Genomic DNA, 26222 nt, shown 5'->3' on the forward strand with positions numbered 1-26222 from the left:
ATCCCATTCCCAGCACCCATCCCATCCCATTCCCCATAACTAGCACTCATCCCATCCCATTCCCAGCACCCATCTCATCCCATCCCATCCAGTCTCATCCCATCCCATCCCATGCCCAGCACCCATCCCCTCCCACATTCCCACCAATCCCCGGGAGCAGGTCCAGGCCAGCCCTTGACTTTGTGCTCCGCTGCCCCTCGTTATCCCGGCAGGATCATTATCCCAATAAACTTCCCTCCGACCCACAAATCCCACAATTCATGTCCAAGTCCTATTTATCCCGGTCTCTGTGGGGTGGGATGGGGAGGCAGAGACCACCCTGGTGGGAGGCGGGAGCAGGAGCCTCCGGCTGCCGGGGGTTCTGGCAGCTGCTTTTCCTGGGATTTCTCCAGCTGGAACCAGAGGGAAGGAGGGAGGCTGGAAGCGGCCACTGTTCTAAACCTCACACGGAGTTTTCCGGGTGACGCCGCTCGTCCCGACCCCGGCGTCTGGATTTGAGGGGTCTGATCCAGGGAATGGTGGAAAAACTCCCCCCGATCCAGAGGGTTGAAAGCTCCCAGCTGGATAATCCAGATGTGTGGAGACGTCTGGGTCTGCAGACAGAGCAGCGGGAGGGGGTGTGGGGGAGGATGATGGATTCATGGAAAAAGGGAAAGTTGGAGGAGGAGAGGGAAAGGCTCCGACGGGGAAACCTCCGCGGGGCCCCACAGGAGCCCGAGTGGGGATGGGGAGGAACCTCCACAAAACCCGGCGTGAACTCCACAGAGGTTTAATGTGGGAAGTGGGATTTGGGAGAGGCTGAGCCAGAGGGTGATCCCACAGCGGCTGCTGGGTGGGAAATTTGGGATTTGGGAGAGGCTGAACTGGGAGGTGATCCCACAGTGGCTGCAGGGGCGTCCAGGGGCTGCTGGGGGGGAAATTTGGGATTTGGGAGAGGTTGAGCCAAAGGGTGATCCCACAGCGGCTGCAGGGGCATCCAGGGGCTGCTGGGGGGGAAATTTGGGATTCGGGGGCTTTAGCCACCGTTTCCAGTGAGGTTCCCAAAGCCAGGGGGGAGCTGTGGAGCCTCCAGGGCAGATCCTAAATCCAGGCTTTTCCAGCCCAAGCCAAGGAACGCTGATCCCACGTTTGGGCCTGGCAGAGATGTCCCCGTGGAGGAAGAGTTTGGGATTGGGGTGCTGGGGAGTTGTTGGGATAGAGGGATGAGCCCCACTGTGCCCCTGATCCCGACTCCGGGAAGGTCTCACCTGTTATCCATGGAGGCGTCGGTTCCGCTCCACACGTGGCTCCGGAGCCGGGTGGATCCAGAGGGAGCTGCTCCGGGGTGGAGTTGCCCACACACATCCCTGGCCATGGACACCTTCCCGTTCCATGGGGCCAGGCTGGACGGGCTCCTCGGGATTGGGGCTGGCCCAGCTCCCCACCCTGCCCTCGGGAATCCCGCCCTGCCCTCGGGAATCCCACCCTGCCCTCGGGAATCCCACCCTGCCCTTGGGAATCCCGCCCTGCCCTCGGGAATCCCGCCCTGCCCTCGGGAATCCTGCCCCGCTGTGTCCCAGGGTGTCCCCATCCACGGGATGAAGGTTCAGCAGCACAGACAGGGAGAGGCCCGGCCGGGACCCCCTGGAATTCGGGCTGGGAGGAAACCAGGAAAGCCCGGCTTGTTTAGTCTGGCCCAGCCGGGGCCGGCTGCGGTGTCTGCACATTCCTCAGGGATGGGAACCACCGGGAGTCGGGGGCTCACTTCCAAAGGGAAGGGAAGTTCTTGGCTAATTTGCCGTTGGCTGAGGGATGAGACGAAGGCTGAGCCCGGCCTGACTCCGGGAGGCCTGGCAGGATCCGGGATTTCCTTTCCCTTGGGATCAAGCCCTGGAATCACTCCTGCCTTTTATTTTTGCTTGGGAAGGGCCGAGTCCCCTCTGGATCGAAACAGGACAAAGCTCAGCTGTAAAACCCGTCCCTAAAATTCCAGCTGCTCCTTCCCTGCGGATCCCAGGGCAGCTCTTCCCGGGAGTTGCAGCTGTGCCCAGACACTCCCGACACATGGTCAGGCCACGGGTTTCTGGGACGGGCTGTGGAGACTGGAGGATTTGTCCTGGTGATGTAACCAGATGTTCCCCTGGAAGGTGCCCTGAGCTGGCCCAGCGAGATCCCCCTTCCCAAGATTCCTGGAGAATGGGATTCCTAGATATTTGCTAAACGGGGACTTTTCCATAGGCAGAGGATGTCAGGGAAGTGAGGAGAATCCCACTGCTCCCTGTCCTCCCTAAACTGTGAACTCCTGCCCTCCTGTCCACTGGAAGCACGGCAGGAGGACCCAGGATCCCAGTGGAGCTCCGTGTTATCCCACCCCATCCCGGATCCCTCCCGGCAGCGAGAGGAGGAGGCAGGAGAGAGAGAGAGAGAGAGAGACAGAGAGAGAGAGAGAGGCATCAGGAATTTAATGTTCTTGGCACTGGAACTGTACAAGACATTTACAGAGCTGTCCATGTGCACCCTCCTCCCCTCTCCCAACGGCCACACACGGCACAGGACACGCAATTCCAGGCGCTGGGATGGTGGGATTTCCGGGCCGGATCCACCGCCTGGCTCTCCGGCAGTCGGAGTATTTACAACATTCCCTCTCCTCTCCCTACACCTCAAACTCTTCCTCTTCTCTACCTTTCTACCACATGCAGGAATCCCCTTGGTTGCCCCTCCAGTCCTGCCTTCCCGCGGGAAGGGGTTTCATTCCCACGGGAAGGGGTTTCATTCCCAAAAGGCAACGGTAACACAAAATCTACCTCCGCTCACTGCTATTCCCCTCTACTGCTCCTCTCCCCCTCCCAAAACCCTCTACAACGTCCCTACAACCTTCCTACACCCCGGAGGAACTCCCTTCCTCCTCCCTCAGCAGGGTCTCTCTCCTCCCAGCCTCTGGATTGCTCGTTCCACGGGGAATGCTGTGGATGCACACACACACATCCCTCCCTTCCGGAGCGCGAAAGATCGAGTAACTGGGAAGGAAAAAAAAAAAATGCCAAGTCTGGACAAACAAAATACAAAAGTTAAAAAAAAAAAAAAAAAAAGGGGGGGGAAAAAACCCCCAGAGAAAACAAAAACAACCGAAAAAAAATCCCAAATCCCAAACTGGACACAACAACAGCAACAACAACAACAACAAAAAAAACTACTGGAAAAAAAAAATTAAATAGTTGGCAGGATCCAAGAGCGAAAACGAGGAATGTACAAAGGGAAGGTGAAAAGATTCCAGTAGGTAAATGGAGAACCTGTTGGACCTGGGGGCTGGGTTTGGGGTTTTTTTTTGGTTTTTCCATGGAAATCTGTGTGGGTTGTCACAACCACCCCCCCACACAAAGTGACTCCACTTTGAAAGGCTCTCCCCTTCAGGAAATCCTTCCGGAGGAGAGCCCAACTTTGGGATTTGCCTGAGGGTTTTTCCCTGCGTAAAAACCAGCCCCCAGAGCTCAACAGGGGAGCGAACACCAAGTAGCTGCCATTCCAACAGAACCCCGGGATCTGCCCCGATTCCACAAATGTACACGGCGTTATTTATAAATAAACAGTTTTCCCCCCGGGAACGAGGGAAGGAACCCGCTCCGGGGCTCCTCTTCTCCCTACACCAGCGTTTCTTTCCGCTTCCCACTGAGCTGCCTCTCCCTGGATCTCCTCAGCCCGGCCGAGGCTCTGGGGGCTTTCCCCCCTGCTCTGGATTCCCCCGAGTCCAGGACGGAGGAGCCGCGCTCGGCCGCGCCCTCGTCCAGCTCCATGTGGGATATTGCGGAGCGGCGCCGGCGGGCCGGGACGTTGGGCACGCAGGGGTTGTTCTCCTCGGATTCCTCGCGCAGCTCCGGCAGCTCCTGGAGCTCGGAGGGGGCCGCGGAGCTCTGGAAGGGGGCGATGGCGCCGCGGATGCAGTTCACCCACTGCTGCTTGTGGAACACGTCGTTGGCCTGCAGCGTGTGGGAATGGCCCGGCCCGGAATCCTGGAATCGCACCCGGAAGATGTTCTTGGCTGGAGATAAACGGGGGGAAAACACGTCAGCTCCCAGATCGGGATTTAGAGATTCCATGGGCGCCTCTGCTTTGGGGAAAGTGCCTGAATCTGAAACAGGAGCCAGGCCTAAAAGAGTGAACTGAGATGTCTTGGCCTGCCAAGGAAATCTTCTGCTGTTAAAAGGAACTTTCTGTCTTCTACATCATTTCAGGTTGGGGCAGTCAGGAACAGGTCATCCTGTTCCACATAGGGCAACAGTTTTACCTTGGATTGTGATGGCAGCAACTACCAGGGAGGCTCCACTGTCAAGCCTTGGAGAGCTGCTTTTAGGAATCAAGCCCTGCCAGCAGCACTGTCCCTGGACAGACAGAGCTAAAATTGCTAAAATATGACCACACCAGTTCGTTTCAATCTGCATCCCAAATTCACAGCCTGTGAAAAATGTAGGGATCAGGAGAATGCCGAGACTGGAAACTGAGATTTTTCCCTAACAGGAACTTTTTCGTGGGTCAGGGTACTCAGTAAAAGCTACAAAACAAGGGGGGCAGAACACAACCTGTCACACCCGACCTTCTTGGCTTCTGTTGTTTGGGGTTTTTTTTAAAAAAAAGCTCTTATTTACATAGATTACCCCCATTTTAAAATTACTGCAAACAAAAACGAGAGGTCTACAGGAGATGACAACATAAAAACATTGGCCTGCACTGTGTGGGAAAGGCCTGGCACAGAATCCTGGAATTGCACCTGGAAGATGTTCTTGGCTGGAGAGAAGGGGAGGAAAACACCTCAGCCCCAAGCTCGGGATTTAGAGATTCCATGGGTGCCTCTGCTTTGGGGAAAGTGCCTGAAACTGAAACAGGAACCAGGCCTAAAAGAGTGAACTGAGATGTCTTGGCCTGCTAAGAAACCCCAGTACCTGTTCTGCTGGAAGAACATTTTAGGAGCACTGGATAATCTCATGCTCTGCTCTGTTCGCTGCACCAAAGGCCTTATTACAGAAAGGACAGGAGTAGTACACACACACAGAGTAACAAATGAGGTAAACTAGAGGTTTGAATAAGATCTAGAAGGCCCAGAGCCAGGGTTTTGCAAGGTTGAAGAATTCAGGGCACCTCACTGAAGAGGTCAAATTGAGGAAGACGCCCATGGTGACCACCAGAGGGGTGAAGGTTTGAGGAGACCCCACAGCAGAAGACTGGGCATGTCTGGAAAGACTCTGCCCAGAGACCGGCCTAGTTATTAATATGCATAATAAATGATGTAACCATGCACCTAGAGGGGATAAAATGGCTTGCTTTTGCACTTTCAAGTCGAGCAAGTTTGTCCAGTTTGCTCCCAGTGCTGCCAATAAACACCTTTGCTGCTCAAAGACCAAGAGTCTCTGGGCAGTTTTCATTATTCCGGATTTTTCGGATTCCAAATCCCCCCGAAACACCGCCCGGCTCCGCGCCGGAACGGGCGCCTTCCCGCCCGGTTTGCTCCGTACCTTTGTCGGAGTTGCCGAAAGCTCCTCGGAAGGATCCTCCCATCTTCACATCCCCGTCCTGGAGGTCCTCCAGGAGCAGGTCCTGCACGGGGATGGGCTGCCGGTACACCTGGAAGGCCTGGCGCTCGTTGCGGGTCACCGGCCGGGTCAGCACCAGGATGTCTTGGAAGAGGAACACGTAGAGCTTCTGGAGAAGGGGGAGGAAAAGCACGTTGGGATGTCGGCAAAGCCTCGTGCTCCGTGTTCCCTGAGGTCAAACATCCTCCCCCCTCTGGGATCCGGGGCTGCCTTATCTGTGGTTTCACCCACGATAAGTCTGTGAGTCTCTCCGAGTTCTGGCACGGAAAGGAATTACCTCAACGGCTTTTTATTGTTTTATTGATCCTCAGCCCTGGGATTCTGATTTACAGATGCCAAGCAGAGGGTGATTAGGAGCAATTATCTGTTCTGGCAACACAAAACCGCCCCGTGTGCAGAAATGCAACAGCCAAATTAAATAAAAATACAAAAAACCCAAACAATCCTCCAATTAACTAAAAAAAAAAAATAAAAAGTAAAGAAAACATGGAAAGATTTGATGTTTTAAACCAGGGCAGCACAAAAGGCAGCAATCCCTGGAGTCCAGTGGGAGATAAAACTCCTGGCTGAGCTCAGCTCCAAGCCAAAGAGGCCTTTGCAGGAAGCCTTTTGTTTGGAGCAGAGCTCCTGAAGGGCCGTGTCAGAGCACCTGAAAGCAAACAGGGGCAGGAAATCCCTGGGGATGGAGAGCACTTGCTGTGCTCCCTTTTGTGCTCATTGTTTTCCAGCTTCCCAAGGCCAACTGTGGAGCTGCCAGCAAGGAAACTTTCCCTCCCACCCCAAAATCCGGGCTGCCACCAAGGGCTTTCCCCTCTGCTTTTTAAACTTAGCCCCGAGTCTAAACTATCCCAAAGGAGTGAAGGCTCCCAGTCTGAACTTGAGAATTAATTCCCTTGAGAATGAATTCCCAGGAGCAGGAGGGACTTACATGTCCGTTTTTATTCTTCAGCTCCCCGTGGCACAGCAGAGCTTTGCTGCTTTCAATCCTTGGATCCTTCTGCTTCTCATCCAGGTATTCCAGCTTGTCGATGTAGTACTGGCACTCGGACTCGCCCTTCTTCAGGTTGATGTCGGAGAGGACCCCTTGGATTATGGATATCTGCAACAGCAGATGAATTTATTAATCAGCAAAGGGATGATTAACAGTGACCCGTGCACGGGCTTCTTCCTGGTAGGTGCTACTTCAGAGCTCCAGGCAATGGAATTCCTGTGGATTGATCCCTCACTTCCTCTCGGAGAGGGTGACTCACAGGTTTGTGTCTGCCATAAACCCACCCCGACACTGGAACTCAAACCCTCAGGGAAATCCGGTTCAACCCCGAGTCAAACCCGGGCGAGATCCCCGAGGGTTTAAGGGAGTTTCCTGGAGCTCCAAAGGAACGCGTTCCCGCCGGAACCGCCCTCACTTACGGCCTCCTGCAGGATGTGGATGTCGGGATGGTCCTTGGGCGTGTGCCGCAGGATCTCCTTGAGGAGCAGCGGGTACTTCACCAGCCGGCTCCGCGGGATGTCCAGGAAGCTCCAGAGGTCCAGCTTGCGGCTGAAGGGAGACTCCAGGCAGCGCTGCAGGAAGTCCTGGACTCTCCTGTCCTGCTTCTTCTGGTCCAGCAGGGCCTTGGCTGCCAGCTGGTTGCTGCAGTAGCCTTTGTAGGCGTGGAGCCGTGGGAGCTGCAGGGAACGGGATATCCAGGAGTCAATTCCAGGCGGGAAAAGCAAATCACGTTAAGATGTCGCATTTGGGCAAGGGCCGGGTCCTGCCCTTTGGCCACAACAACCCCAATGCAGCGCTGCAGGCTGGGCCAGAGGGGCTGGAGAGCAGCCAGGCAGGAAGGGAGCTGGGAGTTGGGATTGACAGGAAGCTGAAGAGGAGCCCGAGTGTGCCCAGGGGGGCAAGAGGGCCAAGGGCTGCTGGGCTGGCTGAGGAAGAGTGTGGCAGCAGGAGCAGGGCAGGGCTTGTGCCCCTGGGCTGGGCGCTGGGGAGGCCACCCCTGGAGTGCTGTGTCCAGCTCTGGGCCCTGAGCTCAGGAAGGCCCTGGAGGGGCTGGAGCAGGGGCAGAGAAGAGCAGCGAGGCTGGGGAAGGGACTGGAGCCCAAGTGCTGGGAGGAGAGGCTGAGGGAGCTGGGGGGGCTCAGCCTGGAGAGGAGGAGGCTCAGGGGAGACCTCCTCACTCTCTGCAACTCCCTGCCAGGAGGGGGGAGCCGGGGGGGGTCGGGCTCTTTTCCCAGGCAACCATCAGCAAGACAAGAGGGCTCGGTCTCAAGCTGTGCCAGGGGAGGTTTAGGTTGGAGATCAGGAAGAATTTCTTTGCAGAGAGGGTGCTCAGCCATTGGAATGGGCTGCCCAGGGAAGTGGGGGATTCTCCGTCCCTGGAGGTGTTTAAGGACAGACTGGATGTGGCATCAGTGCCATGGGCTGGGAACCACGGCGGGGTTGGATCAAGGGTTGGGCTGGATGAGCTCGGAGGTCCCTTCCAACCCAGCTGATTCTCTCATTCTATGATTACTTACTGTGCTACTTTTCCCAATAAGGAAAGCTAAGGAGTATCCTGTTAGTACCTGGGGTGCTGTGGGAGCAGGGACACCCCACATGTGGAGCCTTGGAAGCTCTGCCAGTTGGGATTACCAGTGACAAGACACCGAGTGACACCGGTGACCAAGAGCCCAGCAGACACAGACACCCAAACATCAATCCCAAACAACTGCAGGCACACCAGTGCCCGTCTCCGGGGTGAAATCAGGGCCCATCACGGTTGAGGGAGTCCCACTGTTCTCCAAACAACCAAGATTTCCCTTCCAATTTGTGCCTGAGGTCACAAAACCCCAGAGTTCTTGGGCTGCCCGGCTTTAAACGCTCCCTAAGCTCAGTTTTAGCCCGTTGTCCCCAGGTTGGGAACTCACCCACTTCACAAGAATGGGCCCAATCTGCTCCACCGTCCCGTCTGGTTTTGTTGCCTCTCCTAAACTTGCCAATAAGTCTGGAATTGAAACACAAACATCAGGAATTGTGAGGATTCCCCGGGAGAAAGCACAGGGGGGAACTCTTGGTCAGCAAACGACCCCAAACTGCTCTTACCCTCGTGCAGGGGGATGTAGGAATCCAAGTCCCCAAAGATGTGGGTGAGCTCCTCCTCGGACATGATGGAGAGTTTGAGCATGGGATCGTGGTAGGCCTGTCAAAGAATGCCACTGTTACAACATATCCCAGCCTGAACATTCCCAAAACCTGCCAATTTAAATCAGAGAGGAGCACAAAGTGGAGTGAAATCCAGAGACTTGGAGGTTAAAAGGGTCTGTGGGAAGGTGTTGAGGACTTCACTGCCTGAACTGGGAAAACATCTGGCAGAGGGATTCCCCAACCAGCTGTGCAGGACTGCGAGGTTTGTTGCCATCACCCTTTTTTTTGGCTGGGTTTGTTGCCATCACCCTTTTTTTTTTTGGCTGGGTTTGTTGGCATCACCCTTTTTTTTTTGGTTGGGTTTGTTGCCATCACCCTTTCTTTTTTTTGGCTGGGTTTGTTGGCATCACCCTTTTTTTTTTGGTTGGGTTTGTTGCCATCACCCTTTTTTTTTTGGTTGGGTTTGTTGCCATCACCTTTTCTTTTTTGGTTGGGTTTGTTGCCATCACCCTTTCTTTTTTTTGGCTGGGTTTGTTGCCATCACATCCATTTTCCGGGCCAGCTTCCAAGCTGTGGGATTCGGGGTCGGATAAAGTTCCCCCCCAAACTTTGGCCCTGTTATCTGGGATAGGATTTCTGGCTGCACAAAAAAAGCCCCCCCCAAAAAAGCCCCAAACTCACCTTCCTGGCGAGTTTGAGGTCTTCGATCAGGTCCTGCTCTCCCCTGGACATCTCATATATGGCCTGGGAGGAAGGGGACAAAGCACTCGGGGTCATTTTTTAATGCCAGGATTTCTGGGAAAGAGCCTTTTCGGCTCCCAGATGTCCATCCTGTCCTCAGCTGGGAATTCCAAAGCTTTCCAAGCCCTGCCCCTCCTGAGCCAAAGGGAATATTTTTAGGGCCTTTGAAATCCCTGCTCTGGCACATCCCAGGGGGCTGCTCCAGGTGGTGTCTCCAGAGGATTTGTCCAAGGAAAAAGGCAAGCCAAGGTTTAGGATTAGGATTTTCCTGCCTAAAAGTGGGAGAACATCTGGCAGAGGGATTCCCCAACCAGCTGGGCAGGACAGGGTTGTTGCCATCACCCTTTTTTTTGGGCTGGGTTCATTGCCAAGTGCCAGGAGTTTTGGGAGAAAGTTCCTCAGTTTTAGGAGGAATCTGACCATGGGATTGCTGCAGGGATTCTGGAATGCTGGGAAGAGTCTGGCATCTCCCAAGATGAATTCCACAGTGGCTCGGGAGAGAGGAATCCACCTTTTCCCACTCCTAATCCAGGCGGAAATTTGGGGTTTGGGGGTGGAAGTGCACGGGAAGATCCGGCCTCCTGTGCATGGTTGGGACTCTTTTCCCTTGGGAAGGACAAAGGCAGGAATTCCTTTTCCCAATCCCACCCTACCTCCTGGTGCTTGATTTCCTTGGAGCTCAGGGACTCTTTTCCCTTGGGAAGGACAAATTGGCAGGAATTCCCTTTCCCAATCCCAGCTACCTCCTGGCACTTGATTTCCTTGGAGCTCAGGGACTCTTTGGTCTTGGGAAGGACAAATTGGCTGGAATTGGCTGCTTTTCCCAATCCCATCCTACCTCCTGGTGGCTTGGATTTCCTTGGAGCTCAGGGACTCTTTTCCCTCGGGAAGGACAAATTGGCTGGAATTCCTTTTCCCAATCCTATCCCACCTCCTGGCACTTGATTTCCTTGGAGCTCAGAGATTCTTTGGTGTTGGGAAGGACAAAGGCAGGAATTCCCTTTCCCAATCCTATCCCACCTCCTGGTGCTTGATTTCCTTGGAGCTCAGAGATTCTTTGGTGTTGGGAAGGACAAAGGCAGGAATTCCCTTTCCCAGTCCCACCCTACCTCCTGGTGCTTGATTTCCTTGGAGCTCAGAGACTGGTATTGGGAAGGACAAAGGCAGGAATTCCTTTTCCCAATCCCACCCTACCTCCTGGCGCTTGATTTCCTTGGAGCTCAGGGACTCTTTTCCCTTGGAAAAGGAGGACAAAGGCAGGAATTCCTTTTCCCAATCCCACCCTACCTCCTGGCGCTTGATTTCCTTGGAGCTCAGGGACTCTTTGGTGTTGACATCCAACATTTCTGACCAGAGGACGCTGTTCCTTCTTTTTGGGGGCGTGGGAGCGGCGGATCTGCTCCAGGATTTCTGGGAACAGCCGGGGGATTTGCTGTCGCTGCGGAGGGTGAACGACTGCAGGGAATCAAAAAACAAATATGGCCAAAAAATTTAAAAATATATTAAAAAGAAATTACAAAAAAATTTTAAAAAAACATTAAAAAAACTCCCATTTAAAACCCCCATTAAAAAAAAAAAAATAAAAAAAATTCTTTAAAAAATTAAAAGAAATTAACTTCCCCCCAAAAACTCCATTAAAAACCATAAAAAAATTCTAAAAAATTTTAAAAAATCTCTCTCTATCTGGATATTTTATTAAAAAAATAAATATATAAATACATTTATAAATATATAAACTATATAAATAAATATATCAACAACTAAACTTCATTTTTTTATTACTTACACCTTCAGTAACTTGTTTTTCCCCCCTCTGCTCCAAGTGACCTATCTCTAGCTCTATCTCTTTTTATTAAAAAATAAATATTAAAATAGATTTATAAATATATAAATCACATAAATAAATATATAAACAACTCAACTTCATTTCTTTATTCTTTAAACCCTCAATAACTTGTCTCTCCCCCCTCTGCTCCAAGTGACTCTCCCATCCTTACCTCGCTGATTTTCATGAGAAGCCCCCCCAAATCCCCCTTTTTACCCCATTCCCAGCCGGTCCTTTCCCCAAACCTCTGGAATTAGGACTGGAATTCCTGGTTTTTGTACCTGGATGGTCTGCCCGAAGCGCCGAACGGCCCCATTTCGGACCGGAGAGATCAAGTTTGCCAAGGACGTGACCCGAGCCAGGGGCCGGACCCGCTTGGTGCTGGGCTCCTGGAACAAGCACACAACAAACCCCTGAGACCCAGAATCCCAGATCAGCTGGGTTGGAATCACAGAATCCCAGAATTCCAGATCAGCTGGGTTGGAAGGGATCTCCGAGCTCATCCAGCCCAACCCTTGATCCAACCCCGCCGTGGTTCCCAGCCCATGGCACTGATGCCACATCCAGTCTGTCCTTAAACACCTCCAGGGACGGAGAATCCCCCCCTTCCCTGGGCAGCCCATTCCAATGGCTGAGCACTCTCCATGGAAAACATTCCTTCCTGATGTCCAACCTGACTCTGCCCTGGCACAGCTTGAGGCCGTGCCCTCTTGTCCTACTGCTGGTTCCCTGGAGCAGAGCCCGACCCCCCCCGGCTCCCCCCTCCTGGCAGGGAGTTGCAGAGAGTGAGGAGGTCTCCCCTGAGCCTCCTCCTCTCCAGGCTGAGCCCCCCCCGCTCCCTCAGCCTCTCCTCCCAGCACTTGGGCTCCAGTCCCTTCCCCAGCCTCGCTGCTCTTCTCTGCCCCTGCTCCAGCCCCTCCAGGGCCTTCCTGAGCTCAGGGCCCAGAGCTGGACACAGCACTCCAGGGGTGGCCTCCCCAGCGCTGAGTACAAGGGAGGAATCACTTCCTTGGACCTGTTGGCCACACTGTTCCTGAGCCAGGCCAGGATCCATTGGCCTTCTTGGCCACCTGGGCACACTCTGGCTCAAGTTCAACTTCCTGTCAATCCCAGTTTCCAGCTCCCTTCCTGCCTGGCTGCTCTCCAGCCCCTCTGGCCCAGCCTGCAGCTGCAGGGGCTTCTTGTGGCCAAAGGGCAGGACCCGGCCCTTGGCCTTGGGGAACCTCAGCCCCTTGCAATCAGCCCCTGGATCCAGCCTGGCCAGGGCCCTCTGCAGAGCCCTCCTGCCTTCCAGCACATCAACACTCCCCCAGCTTGGGGGCACCTGGAATGTGCTGATGGTTCCCTCCATCCCCTCCTCTAAATCCTCAATAAAGACATTAAACAGGACTGGGCCCAGCACTGATCCCTGGGGACGGATCCCAGCTGGAAGCAGCTCCATCCCCACCACTCTCTGGGCCCTCAGCCAGTTCCTCACCCAGCACAGAGTGCCCCTGGCCAAGCCCTGGCTGCAGCTTTTCCTGGAGTGTGCTGGGGGAGACGGTGCCAAAGGCTTTGCTGAACTCCAGACAGAGGCTTCTCCAGCTGCCCAGGCAGGTTTAAACCAACACCAACCCGCTCCAGGAGCGGGAAACCCGGCAAGGAGAGCCTTCGGAAGCAGGGAAAAGGGAAAGGGAAGCAGAGGTTGTAAATATTTGCCTGAACTTCCCCGGGCTGCGATTAGACTGGGCAGAGGTGGGAAAGAGGGGAGAGAACAGCAGAGGTGGGAAAGAGGGGAGAGAACATCAGAGGTGGGAAAGAGGGGAGAGAACATCAGAGGTGGGAAAGAGGGGAGGGAACATCAGAGGTGGGAAAGAGGGGAGGGAACATCAGGGGAGAGAACATCAGAAGTGTGAGAGAGGGGGAGAGAACAGAGGTGGGAAAGAGGGGAGAGAACATGAAAGGTGAGAAAGTGGGAAGAGAACACCAGGCAGGGTTAAAACGGGGCTGGTGTGCTTTGAACAGAAATAGAGGTGAGTGGTTGTTACCTAAAGGTGGAGCTGGGATGTGCTGCTGCCTTTTAGCAGCTTTTCCTTTGGAGCAAGAATGTGTTTGCCCGTTTTAGTTTGGAGGGAAAAGCAGCTCAGGCTCTCCTAACAAACATCAAACCACCACAGGCTGAACATTCCTCATGGAGAAAAGCTTAAGTCTCCTCCTCCTCCCGGGCTCTCCTAACAAACCATCACAGGCTGAACATTCCTGGTGGAGAAAAGCTTAAATAAAAAAGCTTCACTTTGCAAGGGCTCCTCCTCCTTCTGGGTTCTCCCAACAAACATCAAACCACCACAAACTGAACATTCCTCATGGAGAAAGGTTAAAAGCTTCACTTTGCAACATTTCCTCCTCCTCCTGGGCTCTCCTAACAAACCACCACAGGCTGAACGTTCCTGGTGGAGAAAAGCTTAAAAACTTCACTTTGCAACATCTCCTCCTCCTTCTGGGCTCTCCCAACAAACATCAAACCACCACAGGCTGAACATTCCTCATGGAGAAAAAGCTGAAAAGCTTCACTTTGCAAGGTCTCCTCCTCCTCCCGGGCTCTCCCAACAAACATCAAACCACCACAGGCTGAACATTCCTGGTGGAGAAAAGCTGAACAGCTTCACTTTTCAAGGTCTCCTCCTCCCGGGCTCTCTCCCCCACCCCCCCACAACCCGCTGTAATTTTTCTTCCGCCTTCGTCTGGATTTTCGAAAGCCGGAGCTTCTGCTTTTCTCCACCGCTTTAATCCCCGCCGGGAGCCCGAGCCCGGCCCGGCCCCGAGCGCTGCCGAGGGAGAGGGAACGCCCCGGGCAAACCTCCCGCTGCCAAGTCGACGTGTTTGACCCCGACAGGAAAGGTGTGCGCAGGGGGGAAGGGATGGATTTAAAGCTCGCAGGGGTGTCCTGGTGCTCCCGTGACTCATTAAGCACGAGGACGTTTCTCAACGTGAAGCTCAGCCGCTTTTTGGGGTCGCCTCAGTTAAAATTGGTTAATTAGTGTTGAAATTCTCCTCTTACGTTTCGAAAGGGCAAAAGCCTGAGGAGGCTGCTTAGGCCCAGTCTTTATTTCCAGCCCGGTTTGGTGCCCGAATCTTTGCTCTGGGCGGCGAGAGAAGCGACAAATTCTCGAAATGAAAAAGCAAAAAAAATATAAAAAATAAAAAATAAAAAATAGGGGGAAGGGGAACAGCCAGGGCTGGATTCCAGTCATGGGACTGAGGAAGCAGCAGAGCTCCACGTATGTGTCAGCTCTGATTTCAGCAACACGAGCCCAGCAGTGGCTCATCCCACACGGGAGGAGGAGGTGAGCTCAAGGGTGAGCTCACCCTAATTCAGCCTCGGGAGCTGCAGGGGGGGGAAAACATGAAAAGAAACAATTGAAGGACACAAAGAGCTCTTGGCACAGCACTGAAGCTCGAAACGTCTGGGTGATCTCAAGGGAAAAGAGTGTTCTCGACCCTGGGTTTGGGTAAGAAAAAAAAAAACAACTGGGAATTTTGCTGCAGTTGTTTCTTTTCCTTTTGCCACCGGGCTCGAGGCAGGAGGGGTAGTTTGGGAAAGGATTATGCAGAAGGCCGGGCTCGAAAAGAGCATTAATTAGGTGCAGATGTTTGGGAGTGGAAGGAAAGGAGAGGTATTTATTTATTTACTCCTTGAAAAAATCAGAGATCGGGATAAAAGAGACACGAGCCAAGAGAAGCTCGGGCTGCAGGCAGGAAAAACACAGACACAAAGCTCTGGCGAGGCCAGGGAGGGATAAAAATAGCCCGGAGAAGAAAAAAAAATAAAATGTGCCACCGAAAAGGAATAGCAAGAAAGCTCCGGGGAGGCTCGAGCAGCATTTTGCAGGTCACCGTGCAAGGGTCAGCTCCAGTGACAGGCTCCCGGTGCCCGGGGACATGTGGGAATGCCTTTCCCAGCACATCTGTGCCGGGATGAGGCGGCGCAGGCACGTGCACGAGGAATTCCTGCCTCTCCGCGGGGCTCCTGGGATTAGAAATGGATTTGGGGAACAGTTGACACACGACAAGAGAGGATGGACAAGAAGGAGGGAGGAATCCCACAGTTTGTGCCCGAGAGAGGAACTCCTGTACCTACAAATCCAACTTAGCCAAAGGCCGTTTTCCCTGTCTTAAAAGGGAAAAAAAAAAAATTAAAAAAAACAAAATCCCACTTTCAGTCCTGTGAGAGCTCCTCAGACACGGCCCGACTGCCAAAAAAAAAAACATCTGCTCCTTCTTCTCCTTCCAGCGTTTGATCCGAGGCGGGAGGAGGAAAATAACCCCCCCCTCCTTCTCCTTGGCAACTTCACCTTGTCTGGGCTCTGGGTTTCAGCTCAGGGTCACGCACTCCCCCTAAAGCCCGGCTCAGCCTGCTGTAAGCCGAGACTCCCCGCACCTCATACTGCGGATAACTCGGGCTCAGGAGGGGTTTTTTTTTAGTCCCGGGCTTGCAAACAATGAGCCTCCTGTCTCCGTGTTCCTCGCAGGAACCCAGATTAGGAGGAGGGCTGGGGGAAGTTTCTGTACCGAGCCCGTGGTGTTACAGCACCCACAGATAATTAAAAACCCCGGCGGGGTCAACAGTTCCACGAACTGTTTTTTTCACTTTATTAAAAGCGAATTACACATCACGAGCACAGACACTAAAGCTAAATTTGTGCCAGGCGAGATTTCACACCGATGGAATTCCTTCAAGCGCTTCTAAGTGCGGGTTTAAGCCATTAAAAGGTTGCAGCACCAAAAAAAGAAAGAAATCCAGGCTCTACTTTTGAGCAAGGAAGGTTTTCCTGGAACCGGCATCACACCCACACAACCTTTCCCCCTGTGCTGGGTAATAATTAAGTGGTTTTTACGAGACTCCCTTTACTCGAGTGCAATGTCCTACGTGCCTGTCCCGGGACAAACAGGGTGACCCGTGGAGAAACCACGCAGGGCAAAACTTCTCCCGTTCAGCCAATTCAGCAAAAAAAAAAAAAAAAAAAAAAAGGGATTTTTAGTCAGCAGCTGGAACAACTCGTGCCAGAAATCATCGGCACATGACCAGACCGTCTCAAGGTCCACGTGCCGGTTTAAGAGTTCAGGCTGTTCTGAAACGCTCTGAACTCGAAGGGAACATCCCTCCTTTCCCAAATTCCCTGTTCCCAACCGAAGGACAAAACCCCGCGTCCCTCTAATTAAGGTCCAGCGGCTCCCCCAGCACTCGAGGAGCGCTGGCTCGGCCGATGAAGAATTTAAGAGGGCGATTTACTCTCCCTTCCAGAGCTCTGCTTTATGTTCTTTTTTTTTTCTCTCTCTCCCCCCAACATCTGGTTTCCCTTTCGCACAATGAGATTGCCCAAGTTTGGGCTGTTCCAGCGCCAGGATTTTCGGAGGCTGAGCCCTCGAGCCCTCAAGGGAACGTCTGGAAACGCCTTTTTTTTTTTTTTTTTAAACTTTTCCACTTAATCTCGGCGCTAATCTGGGCAATAAACCCAGCCCAAGGCAGCCGGTCCCTACCTGGCTGCTGAACTTTTGCTCTCCCGTCGCAGCAGGAGACACGAGAACACACCCACCGAGGAGCCGCAATTATTGCCCTCTACATAACAACACGCGATAAAAAAAATAACAAACGCCTCGACAAAACAAACCGGAGCCCTCAAAAGCGCCCGCGCAACCCCCCACGAGGGGTTTTTTTTAGCACCTAATTAGGGAAAAAAAAAATAACCCGTCAGTGGAAAGAGCGCAGAGAGGCACGGGGAGATTTTTAAATGAGAACCGGCGATTTTCTAAATGAAAACCGGCTATTTTTTTCAAACGAAACCCGGCGATTTTTACATGAAAATTTCCCTGGGAGGAGCGGGGTCAGGTGAGGCGCCGAGACGGGTTTTGGCGCACTGGTCCCCCACTCCTCAGGGGCTATGAATTTAAATATATATGTAGACGATATATATACATACACACGCGCGTATACATGGATTAAAATATACAGAGAGAGTTATTTAGACGGCCGGGTGCCCCTCGCTCCCCCGGTCCGCAGCGGGCAGCGCACCCGCCTCGCCCTCTCCCCTCAGGCGCGGCCAGCGAGACGCTGAGGGAGCTCCCCCCTCACGCACACGCTTTTCCCTCAAATAACCCCCCCGCTTTCCCCTTCGCCGCTCACCTCCTGCTCCCTGAAGTGCTGGTTCTGCGCGTCGATGACGCGGATAGTCCTTTTGATGGGCAGCAGCCCCCCGAGCTCGTCGTGAGCCACCATGGCGGCGATTTCCTTCCCCCCCCACCCCCGACCCTCCCTCAGCCCGCGCTCATCGCGCTCTGAGGGCTCCGCGCGCCGCGCCCCGACCTCACCGAGGGGGGCGGAGCCAGAGGGGAGGCCACGCCCCCTGCCGACACAAGCCACGCCCACAAGAAGCCACGCCCACTGGAAACTCTGAACTAGCCGGGAGCCCCAATTTGTTCCAAAATCTCCCCAAAAATTCCTGCCCCTCTGCTCAGCCCTGCCGAGGCATAATTGGGGTGCTGTGGACGGGGCTGGGCTCCTCAGGACAAGAGAGAGGGGGAGGTTGGAGCAGGTGACCGCTGCTGTGGTCCCTTCCAAGCTGACCCATCCCGCGACTCCGGGAGATCCTGGAGCAGGTCCAGGGCAGGGATGCGAAGATGATGAAGGGATTGGAGCATCTCCCCTATGAGGAGGAGCTGAGGGAGCTGTTTAGCCTGGAGAAAAGGCTGAGAGTGATTTTATCACTGTCAGGGTCTGCAGGGAGGGATCGGAGGATGGAGAGGGAGCCCAGGGATGGGACAAGAGGAACGGGAGGGAACCGATGCCCAGAAAGTTCTGCCTGGACATGAGGAAAAACTTCATCCCTGAGCACCGAACAGGCTGCCCAGGGAGTCTCCCTCACTGGGGATATTCCAGAACCCTCTGGACACAATCCTGTGCCATGGGCTCCTGGGGCTGGAGCAGTGACCCACTGCGGGCCCTTCCAACCTGACCCATCCCGGGATTCGCTGAAAAACGGGATCTCTGGGAGGTTCTGCCTCAAGGCAGGACAAGGGGGAGCACCCACTGAGGGCTGAGGGGGCTGTTCCATCACACCCCACCGGGGAAAGGGGTTTGAAATCCATCAGGAACTGCAGGGATGGGACACGGAGCGAGGGATACAAATCCAGAGGGGGGAAATTTAAGTTGGATATTGGGAAGGAATTCCTGGCTGGGAGGGTGGGGAGGGGCTGGAATGGATTTCCCAGAGAAGCTGTGGCTGCCCCTGGATCCCTGGAAGTGTCCAAGGCCAGGATGGAACAACCTGGGATGGTGGAAGGTGTGGGCAGGGAATGGCACTGGATGGGATTTAAGTTCCATTCTGACCCCTTAACATTCCACAATCCCACAATTCCAAACCCTCGTGCTGCTTGTGCCGAAAAGACACAAAACCAAACTTTTTTTTGGGGGGGTTTCCCCCATTTTTCAGGTATTTTTTTTCCCCTACCACCACCTCCCAGGAGCAGCTGGTGGGACCAGCTCCTCCTGGGCCGGGACTCCTCCAGCCCTCTGGAATATCAAACCTTCGCTGCTGGGAGTTGTTTTTCTTTACCTTGCTTAAAAAAAAAAACACAAAAAACAAACCAACCCAAACCCAACGACCCAGAATTCCTGTCTAGACCTGCACTTTGAAGTCTGCTCTGAGCTTTGTCAGGCAAAGGGCTGGGCCCAGCCTCTCCCCTTGTCTCCCAGGGGATCCTGTCCCAGCAGGCCCCTGGCTGGGACTTGCCAAGGATTTGGTGTTTTTGTTTGTCCCAGCTCGACGTTTTTATTCCTGGCACTGCTGCAAAATCTCTGGGAAGCGTAAAAATAAAACTGGAGTGGGTTTTGGTGGTTCCCACCTGTGGAGTGGAATTTTGGGGCGTGTTCCCTGCATTTTTGAGGAATGAGGAGGAGGAAGAAGAAGAGGAGGAAAGTCCTGCTGTCCCCTCCCCTGGCTATTTTTTTTAGGAGGGCTTTGTTTGCTTCTCTCAGCAAATCTGCACCCACTTCACCTCTGCCAGGATTCTCCACTGTGGGATCATCAGAAATTTGGGATACACCGAGGACAGACTGTGACTCTTCCAGACACAAAACCCCCTTTTTTGGATGACTAAAAATCACCAAAACCAAGCATTTTTAACACCAAAGAGATGCAGACTCTGGGGAGGAGCAGGAAAACCCTGCGCTGGGTTGGATCCATTTTTTTTTTGGGAAGCATCAAACCCATTTCTGGGTAGTCCAGGGCTTGCCAAGTGTGGGATGCAGGAATTTAAGATTAATAAACAATTAATTCCATAGAAAACAGGCATCCAAATCCCAGTGTGCAATTCCAGACCGAGGGAAGTTTTTTCCCAGTTAAAATGCTCCAACTGTTGAAGGGACACTGGGCAGCCAAGGGGTGCCAAGGGTGGGATGCAGGAATTCTGCCCCGGAATTCCGACACGCACACGGCCTGATCCTGCCTTTTCTCTTGGCAAAACTCCCGGGAATGACGTGTTGGAGCAGCAGGAAGGCCCAGGTAACACAAAACCCTAGGCCTGGATTGGGATTTTCATCCTAAACCAGGCCTGGATTGGGATTTTCAGCCTAAAAAACAGCGGAAAATGGTCATTGCAGCACCTTCGGTGTCCTCACGGTCCAGGTCTGGCCACATTTCCAGTCCCCAAAAATCACCCAGGACGCCTCAGAATTCCTTGATTTTACACCCAGGACACCTCAGAATTCCTTGATTTTACACCCAGGACACCTGAGGATTGCTCCATGTTATTCCCAGCCCTGCTGCTGACAAGATCCAAGGAGAAAACATCAGGGAAGAGTGAGCTGGGCACTGCTGGAGCATCAGACTCACTTCTCCTCCAGTCTCAGCTCGAGGCTTTGTTAAACTCGGCCTAAAGCTTCAGGAGCACTTCTGGACCCTTTTTTTTTCTCCCAGGGAGATGCAGCAGAGCCAACGAAAAATAAAAGCAGGGATGAAGAGCCAGGAGCTGTGAAGGGAAGGGGTGAACCAGAGTCACACTCCCAGAGGTGGCACCAGACCGGGAAGTCCTGGGGATGTTTTTCCTGGGAATGTTTTCCCTGGGGATGTCCTGGAGGTGTCCCGTGTCCCAGAGCACCTCAGCTGGCCCGTGAAGTGTTTAATTGTCCCCCCCGATTCACCCCCAGGAGATCCCTGACTCGGAGGTGACACTTGGGGAGTGAATCATTCCCGGTGACGCCAGGCCCCGCTGAGGTCACGGGCTGGGAGCACGAGGGGCCCCATGGAATGATGCAACAGGGCTGCCTCTGGCACGGGAAGAGGGATTTGTGCCCTTGGAAAAGCGCCCTGTGTTCAGGGAAAGGCCTTAAAGGAATAAGGAGCCCTAAAAGAAGCGGCTCCAGGTTGGAATGGGATCGGTTTTGTGTGGCAGCTGCGTCCCGATGGATCAGCCGGCACCGGCTGAAGGCAAAATCCATCCTGAGGGATGGGATGAGCTCCATAAATCCATCCTGAGGGATGGGATGAGCTCCAGGAATCCATCCTAGGGATGGGATGAGCTCCAGGAATCCATCCTGAGGGATGAGATGAGATGAGATGAGCTCCATAGATCCATCCTGAGGGATGAGACGAGCACCAGGAATCCATCCTGAGGGATGAGATGAGCTCCATAAATCCATCCTGAGGGATAAGATGAGCCCCATAAATCCATCCTGAGGGATGGAGATGAGCACCAGGAATCCATCCTGAGGGATGAGATGAGCTCCATAAATCCATCCTGAGATGAGCACCAGGAATCCATCCTGAGGGATGAGATGAGCTCCACAATTTCATCCCAAAGGATGAGCACCAGGAATCCCTCCTGAGGGATGAGATGAGCTCCATAGATCCATCCTGAGGGATGAGCACCAGGAATCCATCCTGAGGATGGAGATGAGCTCCATAGATCTACCCTGAGGGAGCAGCAGGAATCCATCCTGAGGGATGAGATGAACACCAGGAATAACAGGAATCCATCCTGAGGGACGGAGATGAGCTCCTGAACACCAGGAATCCATCCTGAGGGATGGAGATGAGCTCCTGAACACCAGGAATCCATCCTGAGGGACGGAGATGAGCAGCAGGAATCCATTCTTAGGGATGGAGATGAGCTCCACAATTTCATCCCAAAGGATGAGCACCAGGAATCCATCCTGAGATGAGCACCAGGGATCCATCCTGAGGATGGAGATGGGCTCCATCAATCCATCCTGAGGGAGCACCAGGAATACCAGGAATCCATCCTGAGGGATGGAGATGAGCTCCATAAATCCATCCTAAGAGATGGAGATGAGCACCAGGGATCCATCCCGAGGGCTGAGATGAGCCCCATGTGCCGGGTTCTTGCTGCCTTGACCTTGGAGAGGGTCCCGGTGAGGGACTCTGGAACACCAAACCCGACGGAATAAGGAAGGAGAACCGTTCCCTGTGCAGCAGAACCGACCAACCAGACTTTGGGATTCCCACAGTCCCAGTTTTCCTGTAACTCAGGACTTTCCCTCCCACCCCAGACCATCTCCCTCTGTGCTCCCTGACCTGGAGCAAAACCTGGATTTTGCCCTCTCCTGCCCCTCCAACAGACCAGTTCTTCCTGCTCTCCTGCCAAGAGGGATTAAAAACATCCCTCCCCCATCCCCACCTGGAGATTTTTCACTGCCAGGAGCAAAATTCCAGCTTGATTCCTACAATCAAATTAAATTAGGGAGCTGGGAAGAGTTGGGATGACAGAGGAGCCACCCCAGCCCTTGTTGTTGTTGTTGTTTGAGCCCAGGGGGGAAGAGGCCTCATACCTGTGACATTCCTGGCTGCTCCAAGTTATTCTGGGAAGGGCTGCCACTAAAAAACCAGGAATTCCCTCCGGGTTGTTGACGTGCCATGGAGTTATTTCAGCCCCCCCCCCCAAAAGCTCCATGGAATATATTTAAGGTTAATAAATGAATTCCATAGAAAACAGGCATCCGAATCCCAGCGTGCAATTCCAGACCGAGGGAAGGTTTTTTCCCAGTTGTTGAAGGGACACTGGGCAGCCAAGGGGTGCCAAGGGTGGGATGCAGGAATTCTGCCCCGGAATTCCGACACGCATGGCCTGATCCTGCCTTTTCTCTTGGCAAAACTCCCGGGAATGATGTGTTGGAGCAGCAGGAAGGCCCAGGTAACACAAAACCCTAGGCCTGGATTGGGATTTTCAGCTTAAACCAGGCCTGGATTGGGATTTTCAGCCTAAAAAACAGCGGAAAATGGTCATTGCAGCACCTTCGGTGTCCTCACGGTTCAGGTCTGGCCACATTTCCAGTCCCAAAAACCACCCAGAATTCCTTGATTTTACCCCTAACCCAACCCACTTCGGGATTGCTCCATGTTATTCCCAACCCTGCTGCTGACAAGATTCCAAGAAGGAATCTTGGAATCGGGGGAGAACCAAAGCACCCACTCCATGCCCGTGTTCCCGTTCCTCGCCGTAGGGTCTGAAATCCCGTCTCCCGGGAGCCGAAATCCACCTCATCCCTCCCTTTTCCCAGCTATTTTTAATGTGCTATTTATAGTGCAATGCACAGGAACACGCTCCAGGACTGGGATAAATAAGGAATAAATCAGGACTGGGATAAACAAGGAATAAATCAGGACTGGGATAAATAAGGAATAAACCAGGTCTGGGATAAATAAGGAATAAATCACGTCTGTGATAAATAAGGAATAAATCAAGTCTGGGATAAATAAGGAATAAATCAGGACTGGGATAAATAAGGAATAAATCAGGACTGGGATAAATAAGGAATAAATCAGGACTGTGCTCCTTTTCCCCTCTCCCCTTCTCCCCAGTCCGTGTCCCCTCGGAGCGGGACAGGGGTTGGGTTTGACATTCCAGCTCCCGGATATTTATAACCCAGAGCCAAATCCGGAGCAGGGATTCTGGAAAAACGACCCACCGGGAGACTCGTTGGGTCATCGGAAAGCTTTGGGAGCCGGCCTGGAATGCAGCATTTCCCTGGAATGCAGCATTTCCCTGGAATGCAGCGGTTTTTTTGGGATGGTGACTTATAATCAGCTCCCAAAAAACCGGCGCTCGGATGGATTTGGAGGGAGATCCAACCTCTGGCACCTCCACAATCCTCGTGGAGAAGCCACTTCCACCTCAGGAAGACGAGGGAAAGGCCGGAAAACACAGCCTGGCAAATCCAGGGATGCTGTTGGACACAGGGATTAACGGAGCGGGAAGCTCCAGGTGCCAGAGGTTGGGTTTTGTGGGGATCAAAGGGTGTTTTCCAACATTAATTTGGAATTTATGCTCCTGCAGGAAGCAGCCAGGCCAGGAAAATTCCCATCCAAGGCCTCGGGAAGAGGGAAGGGGATGGGAAGGAATGGGGTGGTTGTTATTGGGATGGAAGGAGCTCTTTCCTGGGATTATTTAGGGATGAGCCTGCCCATGGAAAGGCAGGATCCCAAGGGATTTGGGATGATCCATGGAAAGGCACCCATTGGCTCCCAAAGGATTTGGGATGATCCATGGAAAGGCAGGATCCCAAGGGATTTGGGATGGTCCATGGAAAGGCACCCATTGGCTCCCAAGGGATTTGGGATGATCCATGGAAAGGCAGGATCCCAAGGGATTTGGGATGATCCATGGAAAGGCACCCATTGGCTCCCAAGGGATTTGGGATGATCCATGGAAAGGCACCCATTGGCTCCCAAGGGATTGGGATGATCCATGGAAAGGCAGGATCCCAAGAGATTTGGGATGATCCATGGAAAGGCAGGATCCCAAGGGATTTGGGATGATCCATGGAAAGGCATCCATTGGTTCCCAAAGGATTTGGGATGATCCTGCCCATGGAAAGGCAGGATCCCAAGGGATTTGGGATGATCCATGGAAAGGCACCCATTGGTTCCCAAGGGATTTGGGATGATCCATGGAAAAGCACCCATTGGCTCCCAAGGGATTTGGGAGCTGCAGGGGTAGCAGTGAGAAAATTATAATAAATAGGAAATAAAAGAATTCAAATTGGTAAAAAAGATAATAATCAATAAAATGAAGAATTCAAATTGGTAAAATGGTGATAATTAATAAAGCAAAAAAGAATGAAAATTGGTAAAATGATGATAATTAATGAAATAAATAAAGAATTCAAATTGGCAAAATGATAATAATTAATGAAACAAATAAAGAATGAAAATTGGTAAAATGATAATAATAAATAAAACAAAGAATTAAAATTGGTAAAATGGTAATAATTAATAAAGCAAAAAAGAATTAAAATTGGTTAAATGATAATAGTTATTAAAACAAAGAATTAAAATTGGTAAAAATGATAATAATCAATAAAACAAAGAGTTAAAATTTATTTTTGCTTTAATGTATTTTATTAATTTATTTTTGTTTTAATATATTTTATTAATTAATTTTATTAAGGTATTTTATTAATTTATTTTATTAATTTATTTTATTAATATATTTTATTAATTTATTTTATTAATGTATTTTATTAATTTATTTTATTAATATATTTTATTAATGTATTTTTATTCATTTATTTTATTCATTTATTTTATTCATTTATTTCATTAATGCATTTTATTAATTTATTTTATTAATTTATTTTATTAATGTATTTTATTAATGTATTTCATTCATTTATTTCATTCATTTATTGATGTTATTTGCCATTATTTTTGGGGGGTTTTGGGGGTGGTTTTATCTGGACCAGGAGATCAAAGCCCAGAATCTGCTGGGAGCTGTCGTGGGCCAATGAAGGGGCGGCTCATGAATAATTCAGATATGCAAATGAAGCTCTCACACAGGAAACGCCCCCCCAGCAAATGGCTTTTAATCTCAGCCTAATTAACCTTAAACCCCGCTTAGTTAAACCCTCTTTGCCTCCCTTCCCTTCTCCAGAGGGGCACAGGGACATTGGGAAGCAGGAAAACAATTCCAGTCATCCAGTTTTCCTAAATACTGGTGTTCAATTGGAAAACAATTCCAATCATCCAGTTTTCATAAAGGAAATACTGGTTTTCCATGGGAAAACAATTCCAATAATTCAGTTTTCCTAAAGAAAATACTGGTTTTCCATTGGAAACCAATTCCAATAGTTCAGTTTTCCTAAAGAAAATACTGATGTTCAATAGAAAAACAATTCCAATAATTCAGTTTTCCTAAAGAAATACTGGTTTTCCATGGGAAAACAATTCCAATCATCCAGTTTTCCCAGAGAATATACTGGTGTTCAATTGGAAAACAATTCCAATCACTCAGTTTTCATGAAGAAAATACTGGTTTTCCATTGAAAAACAATTCCAAAAATTCAGTTTTCCTAGAGAAAATACAGGTATTCCACTGGAAAATGATTCCAGTCATCCAATTTTTCTAAATACTGTTTTTCCATGGAAAACAATTCCAATGATCCATTTTTTGTCTCTGCTAGAGAAAATACTGGTGTTCAATTGGAAAACAATTCCAATCATCCAGTTTTCCTAGAGAAAATACTGGTTTTCCATTGGGAAACAATTCCAATCATCCAGTTTTCCTAGAGAAAATACTGGTTTTCCATTGGGAAACAATTCCAGTCATTCAGTTTTCCTAGAGAAAATACTGGTGCTCAATTGGAAACCAATTCCAATAATTCAGTTTTCCTAGAGAAAATACTGGTTTTCCGTTGGAAACCAATTCCAGTCATTCAGTTTTCCTAAAGAAAATGCTGGTGATCAATAGAAAAACAATTCCAATAATTCAGTTTTCCTAAAGAAAATACTGGTTTTCCATTGGAAAACAATTCCAATCATTCAGTTTTCCTAGAGAAAATACTGGTTTTCCATTGGAAACCAATTCCAATAATTCAGTTTTCCTAGAGAAAATACTGGTGTTCAATTGGAAAACAATTCCAATAATTCAGTTTTCCTAGAGAAAATACTGGTTTTCCATTGGAAAACGATTCCAGTCATCCAGTTTTTCT

The 26222-nt window shown here is 51.4% G+C and overlaps 1 protein-coding gene across 2 annotated transcripts in view; it reads right to left on the reverse strand.

The window, feature by feature from the left end:
- Positions 1–3528: 3528 nt before the first annotated feature.
- The window catches only part of NET1 (neuroepithelial cell transforming 1), a 56194-nt gene continuing 33500 nt past the window's right edge, over positions 3529–26222 (reverse strand). Inside the window, exons 1-10 of one of the 2 annotated variants that reach the window (XM_027743044.2) lie at positions 17403–17504; positions 11524–11631; positions 10705–10872; positions 9358–9420; positions 8635–8731; positions 8460–8536; positions 6972–7229; positions 6490–6660; positions 5484–5670; positions 3529–4015 (exon numbers count right to left, since the gene is read on the reverse strand). In XM_027743044.2, coding sequence (XP_027598845.1) covers positions 3618–4015; positions 5484–5670; positions 6490–6660; positions 6972–7229; positions 8460–8536; positions 8635–8731; positions 9358–9420; positions 10705–10872; positions 11524–11631; positions 17403–17495 — 1620 coding nt within the window. In that variant the 5' untranslated portion in view covers positions 17496–17504 and the 3' untranslated portion in view covers positions 3529–3617. Of the gene's footprint in view, positions 4016–5483; positions 5671–6489; positions 6661–6971; positions 7230–8459; positions 8537–8634; positions 8732–9357; positions 9421–10704; positions 10873–11523; positions 11632–17402; positions 17505–26222 lie in introns of those variants that run through there. The other variant, XM_027743036.2, reaches the window with a different exon arrangement.

The sequence above is a fragment of the Pipra filicauda genome, unplaced genomic scaffold (genome assembly GCF_003945595.2).
Source record: "Pipra filicauda isolate LSUMZ 115617 unplaced genomic scaffold, ASM394559v2 scaffold851_size65776_pilon, whole genome shotgun sequence".
Taxonomy (NCBI): Eukaryota; Metazoa; Chordata; class Aves; order Passeriformes; family Pipridae; genus Pipra; species Pipra filicauda.